The sequence below is a fragment of the Gobius niger genome, assembly GCF_951799975.1.
Source record: "Gobius niger genome assembly, chromosome: 13".
In the NCBI taxonomy this organism is placed as follows: Eukaryota; Metazoa; Chordata; class Actinopteri; order Gobiiformes; family Gobiidae; genus Gobius; species Gobius niger.
The window spans coordinates 21693930-21709651 of NC_136864.1; the positions used below are offsets into that span (position 1 = coordinate 21693930).

Genomic DNA, 15722 nt, shown 5'->3' on the forward strand with positions numbered 1-15722 from the left:
TTTGAAGCCTTTCCCCAATATCAAATGAGAACTTCATCACAGGTGACTCATTCATTCTCACTTTCATATGTTGGATACCATTAAGGCTACGTTGTACAGAATACACAAAAACAGTTGGTATTTTTACACACACACAAAAGAAGTCAACATAACAACCAGGTAAACCAGTATCTGTGGTCTGGTCCATTCTTATAGCTTTATCAGTAGTCATGTCTTAAGGCTTAGAATGGGTCCCCGAAAACCTCCACAGATTATACAAACTAACCTAAAGCAAAGCAGCAACATCCAAATAAATCTCCGATAAACATAGCATGTACAGAAAAATTGTCTAAACACATTTTGGCATTTAAATAGTGGTGGATCCATCTATCACTCTACTCTGATTCGTGTCATGTTGAAGTACATTCCCCATTTTGCGATGATCAATGGAAGAATTGTGAGCCATTACTTTTTACCTAATATGTAAAACAACAGCAAACAAAATATCTTCAAGGCTTAACCAAACACACAAAGATGTGTCATTTTAAGGTGTCAATAGCCTATGGTCTACACAAGCATCTTTAAGCTTTAGTACACGCCCACACATATGAGCTGCGTGGTAAGACAGGCCTCTAGCGCCCCCTGTTGATCTGCACAGTAACTACTCAAACCAGTGAGTCTGTCCACTGTCACCCCATTTCAAATACGGGTGCCTGACTGCAAGCTAATCCACATTGGACAACATGAGAACAGAACACATCACACTTGCTATTACAATTTACCGTACATGTAATAAACCAAAATAAAGCGAACTTTTTCCCACCTATGCTGGTGTTCTCCCTTGGTACTAATAGTCAACTTTGCAATTGCCTCTAAATGTATGTAAACAAAGTAGGATGACATTAAAGTAATTTGGTGCAATTTAACCCCATACTATAAAATACAATGGCTTATCGCTTCCCAGGGGTTGGCTCAGTCACAGCAAACAAAGCACAAAGAGCACATACATGCAGATGATTTGCCTCAAGTGTCTTGGCCCTACACTGCATCTAGAATCTGATACTTTTGATTAAGTTTTTTTTGTAGTTTTTTTGCATTTTGTTTCATTGAAAATGCATCGGAACAAGGCATACAGTCATACACATTTGATACTTGACAGATTTCTTTCACTAAAATCTCACAGAGCTTCTTCACTCACAGAACACAAAACAAAACATAGAAACAGAAGTTATTCAGTCAAATGGGAAGGTGCTTTGCCCGCAAAGACTTGTGGTACAATAGGATTCCTTTCACTGAAAACTGCAAAATTACTACTAGGTGGACCTAGCGTAGTGATACATGCAACAATATATCCAACTGGTCAGACAGGCTATCTGCTGCTTCTGCTCTTTGGGGAGTAAAACAATAACAGTAGGGGTGGAAAAAAGGCGGCCAATAACCACTACTAAGGCCTACCTGCTTCAAAGAGAGGGATGTTTAGTCTACCCTTATTTCTCAACATAAAGAATGCTCCTTTGGAAAAAAAAATCTGTGCACAGTAAGAGCAGAAAGGTATTGGAATGCAGTCATAAAGGTTTTGAAATGTTTGGAGCAGAGTAGTAGACATAATTCTGAGTTCAGACAAGTGTCTGGACATAACGACACTGAATACAAGTGTCATTTTTTGGTGTAAATATTAACTCCCCATTTCATAAAGCTGCACAATGGTAGAAGGAACTGAAAAATGGGTAGGAACTGGTATGTATTTAACAATGCAGCAAAACGTAGTGGTTCAGTAGCCTCAGACCATGAAAGAAATGAAGTCTGAACCCAGTACAATATTCCTTCCCACTGAAATTCACTAATATCTGGCCTTTTCCCCACGGCCCATAGAAAGAATGTAGGAAAGGAGAGCAGAAAGCTACAGAGAAGCTATGGCTGATGTTACTCTCTCTTGTCGGCTGCCTTTGACTGCTCTCTTTGGATCATGCATCGACGCACAATGCTGTCAAAACTGCCAAGGTAGAAGAGGGCGATAGTGCGAAACAAACCCATCGTAACAATCTGAAGACGAGAAAAAAACACATGTTCAAATAAAAATAACAACACATATTATTATATTATCTCATCAGCAGTAAAGTGTCCATACTTGCTGAAGACCCTCTGTAATGGACGTGACAGGAGACATCCCACAGGTGAGGGCTGAGAGCATGTAGCCGTCTGGACCCACCGAGCTGTTGAAGTTCCCTTGCTGTAATGCAGAACCAAACAGTCAGCTCATGTAAAAAGAAAAAAACATCATATAGTGCTGGAAACAGGAAATCATGAGACAGAATGAATGCAAGAATGGCATTTGGCCAATTCATCTCAAACCACCAACCACAAGCTGTTCCTTTTTCTCAATTCAATTTAAACTTGGCTTTGAAAGAGAGTGTTATGCTAAATTTTTGTATAGAGGTGTGTTGTGTTGCACACATGTAAAAAAAAAATCATGCATTCATTATAATTGAACCTTATTCTGGACTGGACGCCCAGAAAACAAAACAAAAAAAGCAGAAGGTCTATTCTAGACAAATGGACAAACAGGCTTTTAAAAAAGGCACTTCACACTCCATACAGGCATTTAATTTTCAGACTTTTTTTTCGTCTACAGGTTGACAAACATTGCTATGGCACCTGTCCATTTCATTGGAGTAAGACATAGCCTTTGTGAGAACATTGACCCTGGACCAGTGGAACAGTCTCCCACCGTCACCCTTGAGCGCCATGTGTGGACCGCATGTCTGGCGTCTGATTGGTCAGCAAGGAAATGTGCAGAGTAGAGAGCATTTGTGTTTGTACATTAACTTTGGCACTTGGCAGCTCGTAAAATTTCTTAAAAGTGGACATTAAACATAGCAACAGAGGTGAAGAAGTTGGACCTGCTTTTTCTGTGGATTATATTGTGTGTAAACGCTGTAGGAGCACAGAAAGAAAGGCAGCAAGTGCTTGGTTTAATAATGCAGAGGTTTAGTTCTGCTTGAAACATAAGCGTTTTAAATGTGATACTTGATGCTTACACAATGTGTGTTGTTGGGAGTTGTGTTGAGCTCTCCCTGTGCATTCAGAAAACAGGTGACAGTTTTGGGCTGACTATTGTTAAGAGCTTTGCGCGGTTGTCTTATCAAGTCATTGGTTTGACATATTAATCATAAATTCAGATCAGATAAATACACATGGGTCCTATGGTGTGTACGCCCATGTATGTATTGTGGGTTATGGATTATGTGGGTTATGCTTAAAGAGATGATTTTGAGAATATGTGCCCAAGGGACTTGAGTATTGTGTTAACCACATGCAGTTTATCAGTTGACAGAAATTAAGGAAATGTTACGTATTATCGCTGGTATGCAAATCATAACCATACTCTTAGCTGTACTGTACAGCTGGACTTAATATCAAGCATGACATTGAGTAGCTGCTGTAGACCTTCCATACTTGGACGAAGAGAGGATTTAGAACAATACTTCTGGTGACACGGCCACTGTTACACGCTCGGAGTTTAGTCGACAGTTCATCTACACATGAGTTAAGTAATACTGGGGACATCAGTCACCCGTTCCAAACTTTAGAGGAGACAGACGCCATTTGATCTGCACAGTTTGCTGCTCATACCAGTATGTAAAAACAAAAAGCGTAACATAGCAGTGTATAGTGTGTACCGGTGATTCATCACAGAACCCACATCATACTAGGTGTTTATCGAAGAACAGCACATTTGGGGAAAGAAACGACTTACCACTGCGTCTCGAACAATTATCTTGGCCACTTGCTCCGGTTGACAAACTCCAGATGTCTCAGAGATCATTTTGGTCTCTAGAGGCTTATATTTAAAAGAAAAGGTTATAATATGCAGTTACTAACATAACAGTCTGAGTTTCTTGTTCGCACACCAACCTTCATCTTATTTTCCTCAGCTAGTCCAGGGGTGTCGGTATCAGGAGGGTAGGCAACCGTCACATAGATGTTGTATGGCTTAATCTGCAATACAGAAATCAGTATTATATCAGTCAGTGTTTTTGGAACATTTTATGTTTATTACAATATTATTATTATACTTCTATGGCTGTTAATACAATAAATATGATTTAAAAGTCCAGTCTTAAAATTAACCTCCATCTGCAGTGATTCAGCCAGACCGCGCAGTGCAAACTTGGAAGGGGAGTAAGCCGTGTATCCAAACAGCCCTATCTGTCCAGCTTGAGATGACACGAACATGATCCGACCCATTCTGCGCTCCTTCATTGTGGTGATGACAGCCCTTGTGGGGTAAACACTGCCCAGATAGTTCACTTCCATCAGTTTCTGTAGAAATGTGCCAAAGAGTCATGATAGGATGTGCTTTATAAACTAAAGATTCCCACTGAGGCATTTAATTGTGCAAATAAACAAATATAGTACTTACTTTAAAGCGGTCCACCTCAATTTCCTCAAATTTTCCAGAGATGGATGTGCCAGCACAATTTACGAGCATGTCAACAGGCCCCAGCTTTTCTTGAGCCTACAGACAAGTGGGTTCAGCTTTACAAACCTTCTAGAAAACTCTGAAGCTAATTTGAGTAAAATGGACCAACCTGTTTTATCACACTTTCCACTTGATGGTAGTCACTTGAAACATCTACTGATATGCAGAGCACCACCTTGAAATACACAGAGGCAGTTCTGAAACACCAGGCCATTCAAGACATTCAACTCCCATTAACCCCCTGTAATAACAGACTCATACCTGTTTGTCATTGATGGCAAATTTCTCGACTTCCTTCTTTGCCTGAAGCAATTTGGCCTAAAATCCCCCCACAAAAAAAAACAAAATTTAATACTTGTCGTGTAGGCTCTCAGTTGTACAGGAGTTTTCCATCATGGAAAAACAAACCTTTGTTTATATCAATTTCTTTCATAATATTAATTTATACAATTGTGTAGAATTTGTTTTCTTAGATCTGTGATTAGAAAACTATATGGAACACTAAGGAATCATGCCAAGTTAAAGGTATATTTTGTGCTGACCTCGTCTCTTGCTACCAAAGTGATGAAAGCCCCTTGCCGGTAGCACTCCATAGCAATAGCTTTTCCAATACCACTTGATCCTCCTGTCACCTGCAAATACAAAGGATGAGAGCACAAATTTACCTTAACACAGCCAATAACTATGATCAGCTACAATTCCGTTGTCACGCGCTACACTGTCCCAAATTATACACGTCACTGTCATAAGAATGACGCGTCCATTTAGCTGTCACAGCTGGGCTTTTCGTGGTTTTGGATGGCCATAGGTTGGCCATGAAGCATCGTCTCGAATCAGTGATACATGCGTCAGCAATACATGTGAGCGGCTATAACTAAACTTTATCAGTGTTTACTTGCGCATTTTCTAATACTTTAGAATTGAAACACGAGGTGGGCGTGCCCCTTGTGTACTTTCCTGCACACTGCGCACAGTCCACACATTAAGCTTGAGTTTTTATTTTTAACTTGCAATACTGAACTAACACTCCTCAGGTCTAGGCAGCGGGAGTAAATGCTCGTGAATGCAAGAGTCAGCAACAATCTCTGACAGTGGTTCTAGTCTGTGTGTTTCTGGCTAGGTTACTTAGCTCTGGACTTACCACGACGTGGGCCCCATTCAGTTTGAGAGGTTTGGGGCTAATCAAAGGAGATATCATGTACAACAGCAACACAAACGCCACGATGAAAGCTACGACTACTAGCAGCATGATGAAAGGCAGGAGCAGCCACCACGAGTTGACAAACAGCCAGTCCGTAATTGTTGAACCCAGCGCCTCTTCCGATGACATGAGTGAAAGCAGACAGTCGTTAGCTCAGTTGCTAACTAGCTTCTAGGCCTGCTTCTGGGGCGGAATAACGGAGCTTAAGGGGGCGTCGGCCCGGAGCAGGTGTGGCGTAACACGGGTGCCAGAGGAGGAGTTGTTCCGCTGTTTGACAGAACGTCAGGGTTGTGTAGGGTCCAGGTGAAAGTGCAGCCGTGGTGGACCTTTGCTCCAGTGACAAAGCGCAAAACCAAAACAAATCCAGTCGCCTTCTTCTGCGCACCAGTCAGATGGAACAAGTGTACACTGCCACCTACAGGCCAGGCATATTCTGCACGACATAAGTGGATCATTAACCATAAACAAGGGGTCACAAACCCTTTGCCCGGGGCCACCCAAGTGTCCTGTTCCTCAGTCACCCCTGGGGCTTGTTCTAAAAATAGAATAATTTACTATGAATTGAATAACCAAGAATTCATAGATATATTTTTATGTACAGTAGTTTCTGTTCCTGTGACTCTTTGATTCAACATGACGTGATCGGTCATTGTGTTCTTGGGCAAAGCACTTCACCCAACATGCCATATTATCATAATCTCGTTACGGCCCTACAAATAAATATTGCAACCTTAAGATACTTCTTAATTGGTAACCCAAGAACAGGTTTAAGCTCTTAAAGTAGTCCTCGACTCAAAACGTTTGGTATCACGCTTTAGCACGTATATGGTTTGCTATATTATGAAACAAAATCTCTTTCCAACATAAATAACTTGGTCATGTCAATTTTTTAAAACAATTTTACCATATTCAGCTTTATTTACATAATGGAAATAGAGTATGTTGTACAGATATTTTCATAAAAAGAGTTATATGCTTACTATCGTAGACTTTAACAGTGAAAAGATATTCCCAAACAAAAATAAAGTCCACCTCAGTTGTATACAATATCAACCAATAGAGCATACATGAAATGTGCAAGTATTTTAGCCTCTTTATGATCGCTCATTCAATTCAGAAGCAAAATCTGACAAACGAAACAGAACAAAACGCCCTTGTTCCTGCATGTAGAAGGCACACAGCCATTTAAGGCTACACACACCATCTTCTTATGAATGACTTTCATTATTTTTTGTTAAAAAAAATAGAGCAGAGCCACAGAGCCCAACTTTTAACACGTTTACCTTACATACTAAAACTTGCATAATGTAAGGCTGCATTTGCAGGTTTTCCTGTTCATTTAATTAACTTTTCTATGCACAGGGTGTCCATAGTATATTATATACAGTTGGTTGTGGAGAAAAAGCATAGCATGATTGAGAATTTCATAACTGATGATGAATAGTTTGAAAAATGCTGGTCTTGCACCTTTGGTGTTTCACCTCTTTAGCCATGTTAAAGTAACGGTAGACAGACTACCAACTCACAAGCAAAAGTTGTCCTGGTTCTCACTTCATAAAAGTTCTGACCAAAAATACATATTCCTCAGAAAATCAAACAACAAAACACACTCCCCAAACCTTGTATAAGTACATTCATCGAAGTACATACAGTACAGACTAGAAAATGTTTCCTAATACAAAGCAAAGGTGACATAAGGGGCACTTAAGTTAAGGGAGGCAATCCTATTATTGGGAACGGTTTTCTGTAATAATATATTCATATTTTTTAGTTGCTTTTTTATGTGGAATTTACCAATTTCACTGAAAGGGCCATTTAAAATGTCTCTTTGGATAGTACTAAATGCCAAATACACACGCTGTCCATTCTTAGGTGATAAGAAAGGCATAATATTATGGCCATAAGATTCTTACAAGAGGCCATGCGTTAAGAGCAGAAAAAAACAACACAAGAACAGTAGAGACAACAACATTTACATTGCTTTGGCTTGATTTGAGTTTATCCAATTACTTAACCTTCCTGACCAAAGTCCTCTGTGAATTTTTTCAGCTTGTCCAGATCTTGATCATTTACAGTAGGCTTTGTGTTGGATGCAGACCTCAACATGTCAGACTGAAAACAAGACAACACAAACATTAAACACAGTTTTGGTACATTGAATGATGTGTTGTTCAGTATTTACCATGGAGACAACTGGCTCCAAAAGCTTGTCTCCTGGCACCTCCAACCATGTCATTTCAATAGCGTTGGGATCGCCAGGTGAGCATGGTGTCAAAAGGTCATCTGCTAATATGTTTGGATCGCTCCTTGATGGTCCTCTTACCTTAAAATATGCAAACACAGATTTTATTGCATTCTGCGAAAGAAAATGGTTCGGGTTTGTGTTGGAGCAATAATTGGTTCAAGCCAAGGTATACCCTTTTGAAGTGGGTTGCAGACTGGACCTTTCGAACAGGCTGCATCAGAGCGTCTCGGACGATAATGCTGATATCTGCACCTGAGTAACCCTCGGTCTTTTTGCCAAGAGTCATAAAGTCTGAGTCTGTGAGTGTGCTGGGAGTGGAGCCTAGATGGAGTTTGAACATGAAGGAGCGGGCGTGCTCTTCAGGCAGTGGGATGTAAATTCTCTTTTCAAATCTGGGAGAGAACATAGGTGTACAGCAAGAAAAATAAAAACATATCACAGAAATTTCACAATGTACCTTCTACGAATAGCTGAATCTAATGTCCAGGGTATGTTTGTTGCTCCAAGAACCAGCACTCCCTCATTATTATTTCCTACACCTGTGAAAAACAGAGAAACACACAACTGCTTGTTTGAAGATCACTGGCTATGTTTACATGCAGACCAAAAATCTGGCCATAATCAGATTTCAGAGTTCTCAGATTATTGAAGTGACATATAAACAGCAGAATCTACTGTATATTATCTGATATTAACATTTGATTTCCACACGTGTGCATCAACTAACCAGGAAAGTAAAGCAAAAAGGCAAAGTAATGTCACAAAGACAAAGATAAAAAGATATAATAAAATACTAAAAACATTTTAATAAAAAACGAAATAAAAAATATCAAAGATATCCATTAAATAAATCCTAAATTTGTTTACAGAGACAACACAGTGTGCATCTGATAGTCAAGTGATTACTTGACTACTTTGTTTACTTGTCTCCCTTGGGAGAAATTTGACTCGGACAGGGTCCCGCTACACAACAAGATACCACAATACAGTACACAAATACATATAACAAAAGACTCCAGAGAACAGTACATTTACTTTGTACATTCTCCCCTCCCTCTTCACCCCACCCCCGCGGGCACACGCACGCAATCAGACACTCACACACTCAGAGTTGCCACTTCTTGTCATTTAGCCGCATCACTGACACTCTTATGGAGCCCGAGGGGCAGGAGCGCCCATGATCTTTCCTGCGGTCTTTACTAAATTGAAAATTTGTGTCTTTAATTTAACCGATACATTTCCAAACCTGGTGATTCTGTATCTGAGGACTGACTCAATTGCTGCTCTGTTAAAGATTAGCATGAGGATGTTCCGACAGACACCGGACAGTCTGAGCCTGCGCAAAAATAGAAGGCGCTGATGTATTTTGCTGCAGACTGTGGTGGCTTGTGTGTTTCAGCTCAGATCACAATTAACATTAAAGCCGAGGTACCTGATTTGACCTGTTCAAACTGTCAATTTTTTGTTTTGGCCCAAACTTTCTAGCTCTCACAATCCCTCCAGCACATCTGAATTGTTCAAGCAAATTAATTATTATATGCATCTTTCATGCCCGACTGTGTACAGTTTTGAGCGATAGCAAAGTGAAGTGGGGGGGGGGGGGGGGGGGCAAACACAAAATAAGTTGCACTAATATAGATTCTACTTCTATCTTCCATCGCTCAATAAACATTTAGGTGAAGACAATGTAATAAGGTCTGTTTATTCTGTGTTTACACACTCTGTGGTGGCAAAAATACAATGTACTCTACAAAAAGTCAGGTACCCAAGCATTACGGCTGCTGCGCATATAGAGGATCTTTATTCTCCATCCGTTTATTTATTGAATTGTTCTTCAAATGGTCTTGGCTTTCAAATGAGGCATCACAATTGCATATAGGCTGTATGCTCTCCTGTCAAAACACTATGAGATTTGGATATGCATAATTGGAGAAACTTGTGTTGTGTCCACTGGACGGTCATGCACAGGAGGGTGTTGCCACATGGAACCCTTTGTCTGGCTTTGCATGTGGAGATGATTGAAGTGAGGGGTGGGGAGATGCTCTAAAATCCAAAACAGCACTGGCACATGTAGAACCAGAGTTTTGGCTGATCAGATTCCTGAAGTGAGTTCATTCAAATCAGATCTGATTAGTATCAATTAATTAATTACATGATTTTTCTGACCATGTAAACATAGCCAGGTGTATATATATATAATTACTTCCCCTTACATTGGAAACTAGACTAAATAGATGAACCTAATTTTGACCAATATTTTGCATACTTGTTAATTAAAATTGAATGGGACTGTTGGATAGGTTTTATGACATACCTTGCATCTGCACCAGAAATTCAGTCTTTATTCTGCGGGCAGCTTCACTTTCATTTTCACTTCGGGAGCCACATAGGGAGTCAATTTCATCAATGAAGATGATGGAAGGTTGGTTGTCTCGTGCCAGGGCAAAAAGATTTTTAACCAACCTTAGGGCAAACATACAGTACAGTTATATACTGAGAAGCATCACACTGGTGCTAAATACATAAACAAATATGGAATATTGCAATATACAATAGCCTAATAATAAAAATTCTCAGTTAAACCTACTTCTCACTCTCCCCAAGCCATTTAGAGACAAGGTCCGAGGAGGAGATAGAGAAGAAGGTTGAGTTGTTTGCCTCTGTAGCAACAGCCTTCGCCAAGTATGACTTTCCTGTTCCTGGAGGTCCAAAGAGCAAAATTCCCCTCCAGGGAGTTCTCTTTCCTGTCGAAATATATGTCAGTCTCGAAACCAGTATGTTTACTTGCAACCACAAATTCACTGGATACCTGTAAAGAGATGTGGAAATTTGATTGGAAGAATAACAGCTTCTTTTAGTGCCTCTTTTGCACCTTCAAGACCAGCTACATCACTCCATTTGATATTTGGTTTCTCCATAACGATTGCACCTGCAAGTGAAAAAAAAATATATTCATCATGAATAAAATAAATGCTTAAGATCACCAATTACACATATTAAAAACAAACAAACAGACAAACACACAGACAGACAGCATAAACAAGATGAACTATATATTACAAAATAGACAAGTGTCATAACAAATACCTGAGAGTTGATTTTGGAACTTCTTTTTCTCTGGATCATCACCATCATCACTGTCATTTCTAAAATACATAATCAACAAGTTAAATTCCCAACCACCGTGTACATAAATATATACATCACTGAATGACATCAACCAACTACTGCCAGTCCCACAAACACACCCTTTGTCATCACTTCCAGACTCTTTGACCGGCTTGGAGGGAGGAGCTTTCTCTTTCTTCTTGAGATATTCCTTCAACTTCTCTGCTCTGTCCAAGTACTCAGCACACTTTGCTCTGATACTCTGCTTGGCTTTGTCACCCTGAGCTTCATCTGTAAAGGAATAGCATTATCATCTGTTATATATAATTAATGTTGTTGTATTTAGCGCAAACACAAGAGAAAAGAACAGAGAACTTACATTTCACAACATGAAGGAAGTACTGGACAGCTGACTGATATAGTCGTAGTGCCTCTTCATAGTTCTGCGCTTTATCCTCTTGAGCTGCCTTGCTGGCGATATCAATAGCTTTCTACATAAATTACATAGAATGCGGTATAATTCACATATGCCGATACAAGAATGACATGGCATTTCAATGCCCCATAACTTATTGAAGTTGGTGTTACATAATACATAAATAAATACACTGAAAAGACAGCAGTATCACGATGCACGTAAATGAGTACACGCCTGAATTTAGAGGACACGTTACATTCAAAGCCATATCATTAAAATGTAAACATTAATAAAAACGTCTACTAATAAGACAATGAGTGGAACCACGGACATGTATGTATATTTTTTGTCATGGGTGTGTTTAAAATGCCTGAAACCAGAGTTGAGATACAACTTTAATCTTATTAGCGTCATGTTGAGTAACAAACGTTATCTTTACTTTCGACTTTGACTTTCCGGAACACGAATTCATTTACGAATTTATATCACGGCAAAAGAAATACATTTGGCCACTTGACGTTTTAACTTGCGACAACAATGCTATAGCTATAGCACAACATGCTAATTAGCAGCTAACGCTCCCATCGTTGTAATTTACCAGTTATTGTGCGTATAATTGTAATAAAGTACCTATAATTAATATTAAAGTACATTTTAAACATCAATTGAAAAGCTATGTCAACTTGTTCGGTTCATATCACGATGAGAGCAACTTTTGTTGGGCGTTTTGCGTATTTTAGCCTGGGTTGGTCCGCAATCAACAACATACCTGTAAGTTATTGTTAGCCATAGCGGCCGATCGCTCCTCCAACAGTCAAAATATGGTTAAGAAACAGCACCCCAAACTCTTTTATAATGTGTCGAGAAAGACGAAAAGCCTGTAAATGGTGTAACATTTACTTAAAAGGCCTTGTTTTTTTCTTCTCAAGATCGCTCCCGAGTTGGATCCAGATACTTCCGCATTGAACAGTCGATACATGCGTGCTCCAAAGACGATGACGTCATTGCGTACGCAGGAGGAAATATCATCACATGTTATGATTTATCACTATTGATCACAAATAAATAATGCAATAGTTTCTAATAATTGCATTTTATATGACCTGTAAACTTATTCACCAATGCGTAATCAGAAAATGAATAAATGAATAATTATGGTTATAACCACCTGCTTATTATCTAAGTAGGCCTGTAGCTCTTCCACTCTGTCCAGGTACTTCTTACAACTGTCTCTTATCTTCTGATTACCGTCCTTACCCTGGGGTTCACCTGAATGGAGAGAATGTACAATATGAATTCTACATTCTACACATATTCCTATATGTTTATCAAAATAACGCACGTTTCAGAATGTGCAGAAAGTATTTAACGGCATGTTGATAAGAGCGAATAGCTTCTTCATAGTTTCCAGCCTGGTCTTCTTGAGAAGCTTTCTGTGCAACTGCAACAGCTTTCTGAAAAAGTAAAAATAAAATAAATTATAACAAAAATGCATTTTTCAATGGTTCAGTTGGTTACAACTTTCTACTATGTGTATTTTGCTTTTATAATTTGGCTCTAATTGATCAATCAAATATATCAAACATATAACATATTCATTTCATGTGTACTATATCTTTACTGTCAATACTGCCATGTGAATTGAAATGGTTTAATACTATAATACTAATACTGTTAATATATACTGCTGAAAGAAACTATAGGCAGATGTGTGTCAAACAAAACCAAACAGATTTACTAGATTTTAAAAACTACTACTTCTTAGAGCAGCTCTATCACACGGTACTTTTCACTTCCACTTAAGAAGTAATATAGCGTCTCTTACTTGATGTTAGAGGATAACATTATATCGCTATTTATCATACTGGGTCAGGCTGTACAGTCGTACTATCTCTGTCATAGCCTTGACTGTGAGGCTCAGGCGCCCACTCTCAGCCACTGAATGCTTGCGTATCAGTATGACGCTCTGAGAGGGTATTTATCCCTCTTCTGTGGAAGCATAGACAGACTTGAATGGTAGGACTAGCGCGATGTCTCGAGTTCATGTCTCCGGGTCCCGCACCGATGGTAAATAAACTTCTCCTGCATAAGACATCCAGACTGCTGCCTGTCATTCATCTATCCTCTCGAACACCATTGTTATTTCTCTAACACTTGAGTACAAAAAAAGTGGAAAAAAAGCTTCATGTTAACATATAAAACAGATAGGAAGCTTTGGGCCACTCAGTGTTTAAGAGCTAATAAGAGACCAGGCTAAAGTGAGAGGTCATGGTCATAGAGTGTGATGGCACTAACTGTTCAGGGAAACTAGACGAGAAAAATAAAATAAAATAAATAAAACATACATACTTTTGTACACTTTTTGTTGTCAGAGAGAGTCAGCTTTCACACAAGAACTTAACTTTCATTTCTCATCATTTCCAGGATGAATAGGCATGATCTAAAGACTAATTTCGTATCTTAATCATTGACTAAATGCCATGTGTTTTTTGGCTGGGGAGCGTTGGATCAAATTTTGTGAAGAGCGTTGAGCCACACTGAAGGCATTGATGTCCCAAGCCTTTCATCCTTGACACCTGGTGTACATGTTTTGATTAAGTCCCCAACTCTGAGGAGTGATTGAAGAAATGGCAGATGGTCTGTTATTGTGGATCTTCTGTTTGGTTTGCAAACCCAGACAAGTAATGCCTTATTAGAACTCATGCATCCAGAGTCTGTTGTTCTCATGCTGTTCCCCTTTATTTGTAGGAGGTACAGAAAGGTCTGCTCCATCTGTTATGTCTCCTGTAGATCTTAGTGGTTATCAACTTCAGCAGGTCAAGTTCAGCAATAACCAACACTAAGGTTGTTTTCAAAAATACAGTTTTCTATGTGACGGATCTGTTTCATGTTTCAATATTGTTACTTTTACCAAATCAACAATACAAATTCTACAAGATATCATCCTGTCATAGATAAATGTTAGTGTGTCAACCCTTCAAAATAGTGGCCCAATGCTCCCCTTGGACCTTCCCAATTGAATTTATTCAGTTTCTGTTGAATATTAATGCCAAAAGATTTAGAGGTGTGTGCATAATGGTTCTGGAGAGTGTGCATACATACCTAGTATCGTGCCTAATAAATGTCTTATGTGGCCAACCCTTCCTGCTCTCCCCATAGTAGTTTGGATTCTGTGAACTATTTGATATTTATGGCATTTTTTTTGGAAATATTAGGATTTTCACTTTCTTGTTCATGATTTGTCACTAGCTACAGAAACATATATCAGATATTTATGCTCTAACAGTTACACAGTACTCTAGTAATATATAAAAACAAATAGTAATAATAATTAGAGTCAATATGTTGGCTTCTCTACGCACCTGGTCATAACATCAAGCATTATAGTCTGGCTAAAGGCTATAAATACCTGGGTGTGTGTGGGAAAAGCATTGTAGTGTTATGTGCAATATTCCATAACAAAAGACCAATAATAAAACATTTAGATGCATGACACTCATTTGTAGCCAAACTTCATGCTTGAATCTGGCAATACAACTGACCCAGTGATTCAAAATCAAAATCGCATTCAAATCAATACGCTATCGGTAATTGATCAGATGATCCAGTTCACGCGCTAATAGGAGCCAATGTAACGCGTTGTAGCCCACATCAGCTACACAGACCACTAATCCACATCCCAAACAGTTACTAACTAGTTAACTTACCTGTAGGTTTGTTGGCTCCATGTGGGATCCTCTTTAAAAGAAACATTCACCTGTGATCCAATCCAGTTTCGTTATAGCGCTTCTTGTTCCTGCTTTCTCGTCGCTGCCTCCATGACACATGCGTCCCAAGTTACCAGCCCAGTTTGAGGAATGAAGAGCGGCCAACCAATGACTCACGCGCTCCGCTCAAACTATGGAACCAGAAAAACAACTTCAGAAAACAGCTGATTTGAGGAATGTCTTGTGTCACATGTAAGCTAATAGTTGTGAGTTAAGTAAGCCAACAAACACTGATTAAAAATGCAAGTTCTACCTGTTTGTGTGTAAATAGAGAATGATTGATCAGTTTACAGGTTGAGGGCCTATGCTTTAACATTCGATACTGAAAAAAACGTTAATAAAATCTTTCTATCTGTATTTAAACACGATTAGTTAGTTAGCTCACTTGCAGTAATATCAGAAGCCAAGAAGTTTTTTCAGGCTGCAGTTATAAAAGAAGCCAGAAGAGGGCGTCAAAAGGCAAGACAGACACGGGGGAGGCGACTCTATCAAGGTGAGTAGAGTTGCCAAAAATATTTACT

The 15722-nt window shown here is 39.2% G+C and overlaps 2 protein-coding genes across 4 annotated transcripts; both read right to left on the reverse strand.

The window, feature by feature from the left end:
- Positions 1–1711: 1711 nt before the first annotated feature.
- kdsr (3-ketodihydrosphingosine reductase) lies at positions 1712–6042 on the reverse strand. The gene is made up of 10 exons (XM_079568734.1): positions 5604–6042; positions 5005–5094; positions 4724–4780; positions 4572–4637; positions 4403–4498; positions 4111–4302; positions 3895–3978; positions 3737–3820; positions 2108–2209; positions 1712–2022 (listed from the first exon to the last, which is right to left on the reverse strand). The coding sequence occupies exons 1-10, from the start codon at positions 5790–5792 to the stop codon at positions 1903–1905; spliced, it is 1080 nt and encodes a 359-aa protein (XP_079424860.1). The 5' UTR covers positions 5793–6042; the 3' UTR covers positions 1712–1902.
- A 1283-nt stretch (positions 6043–7325) lies between these two features.
- Positions 7326–15269, reverse strand: vps4b (vacuolar protein sorting 4 homolog B). 3 transcript variants are annotated; one of them, XM_079569001.1, is made up of 13 exons: positions 15142–15269; positions 12777–12888; positions 12603–12703; positions 11396–11507; positions 11157–11307; positions 10996–11054; positions 10718–10837; positions 10496–10652; positions 10223–10371; positions 8366–8447; positions 8081–8300; positions 7846–7986; positions 7326–7775 (listed from the first exon to the last, which is right to left on the reverse strand). In XM_079569001.1, exons 1-13 carry the CDS (start codon positions 15160–15162, stop codon positions 7674–7676), a joined length of 1527 nt encoding a protein of 508 aa, XP_079425127.1. In that variant the 5' UTR covers positions 15163–15269; the 3' UTR covers positions 7326–7673. The 3 variants fall into 3 exon arrangements, with proteins under 3 accessions (XP_079425127.1, XP_079425126.1, XP_079425128.1); XM_079569000.1 differs by having other exon boundaries at positions 12777–12884; positions 15142–15202; XM_079569002.1 differs by lacking the exons at positions 12603–12703; positions 12777–12888; positions 15142–15269 and adding an exon at positions 12204–12424.
- Between the last annotated feature and the right edge of the window lie 453 nt (positions 15270–15722).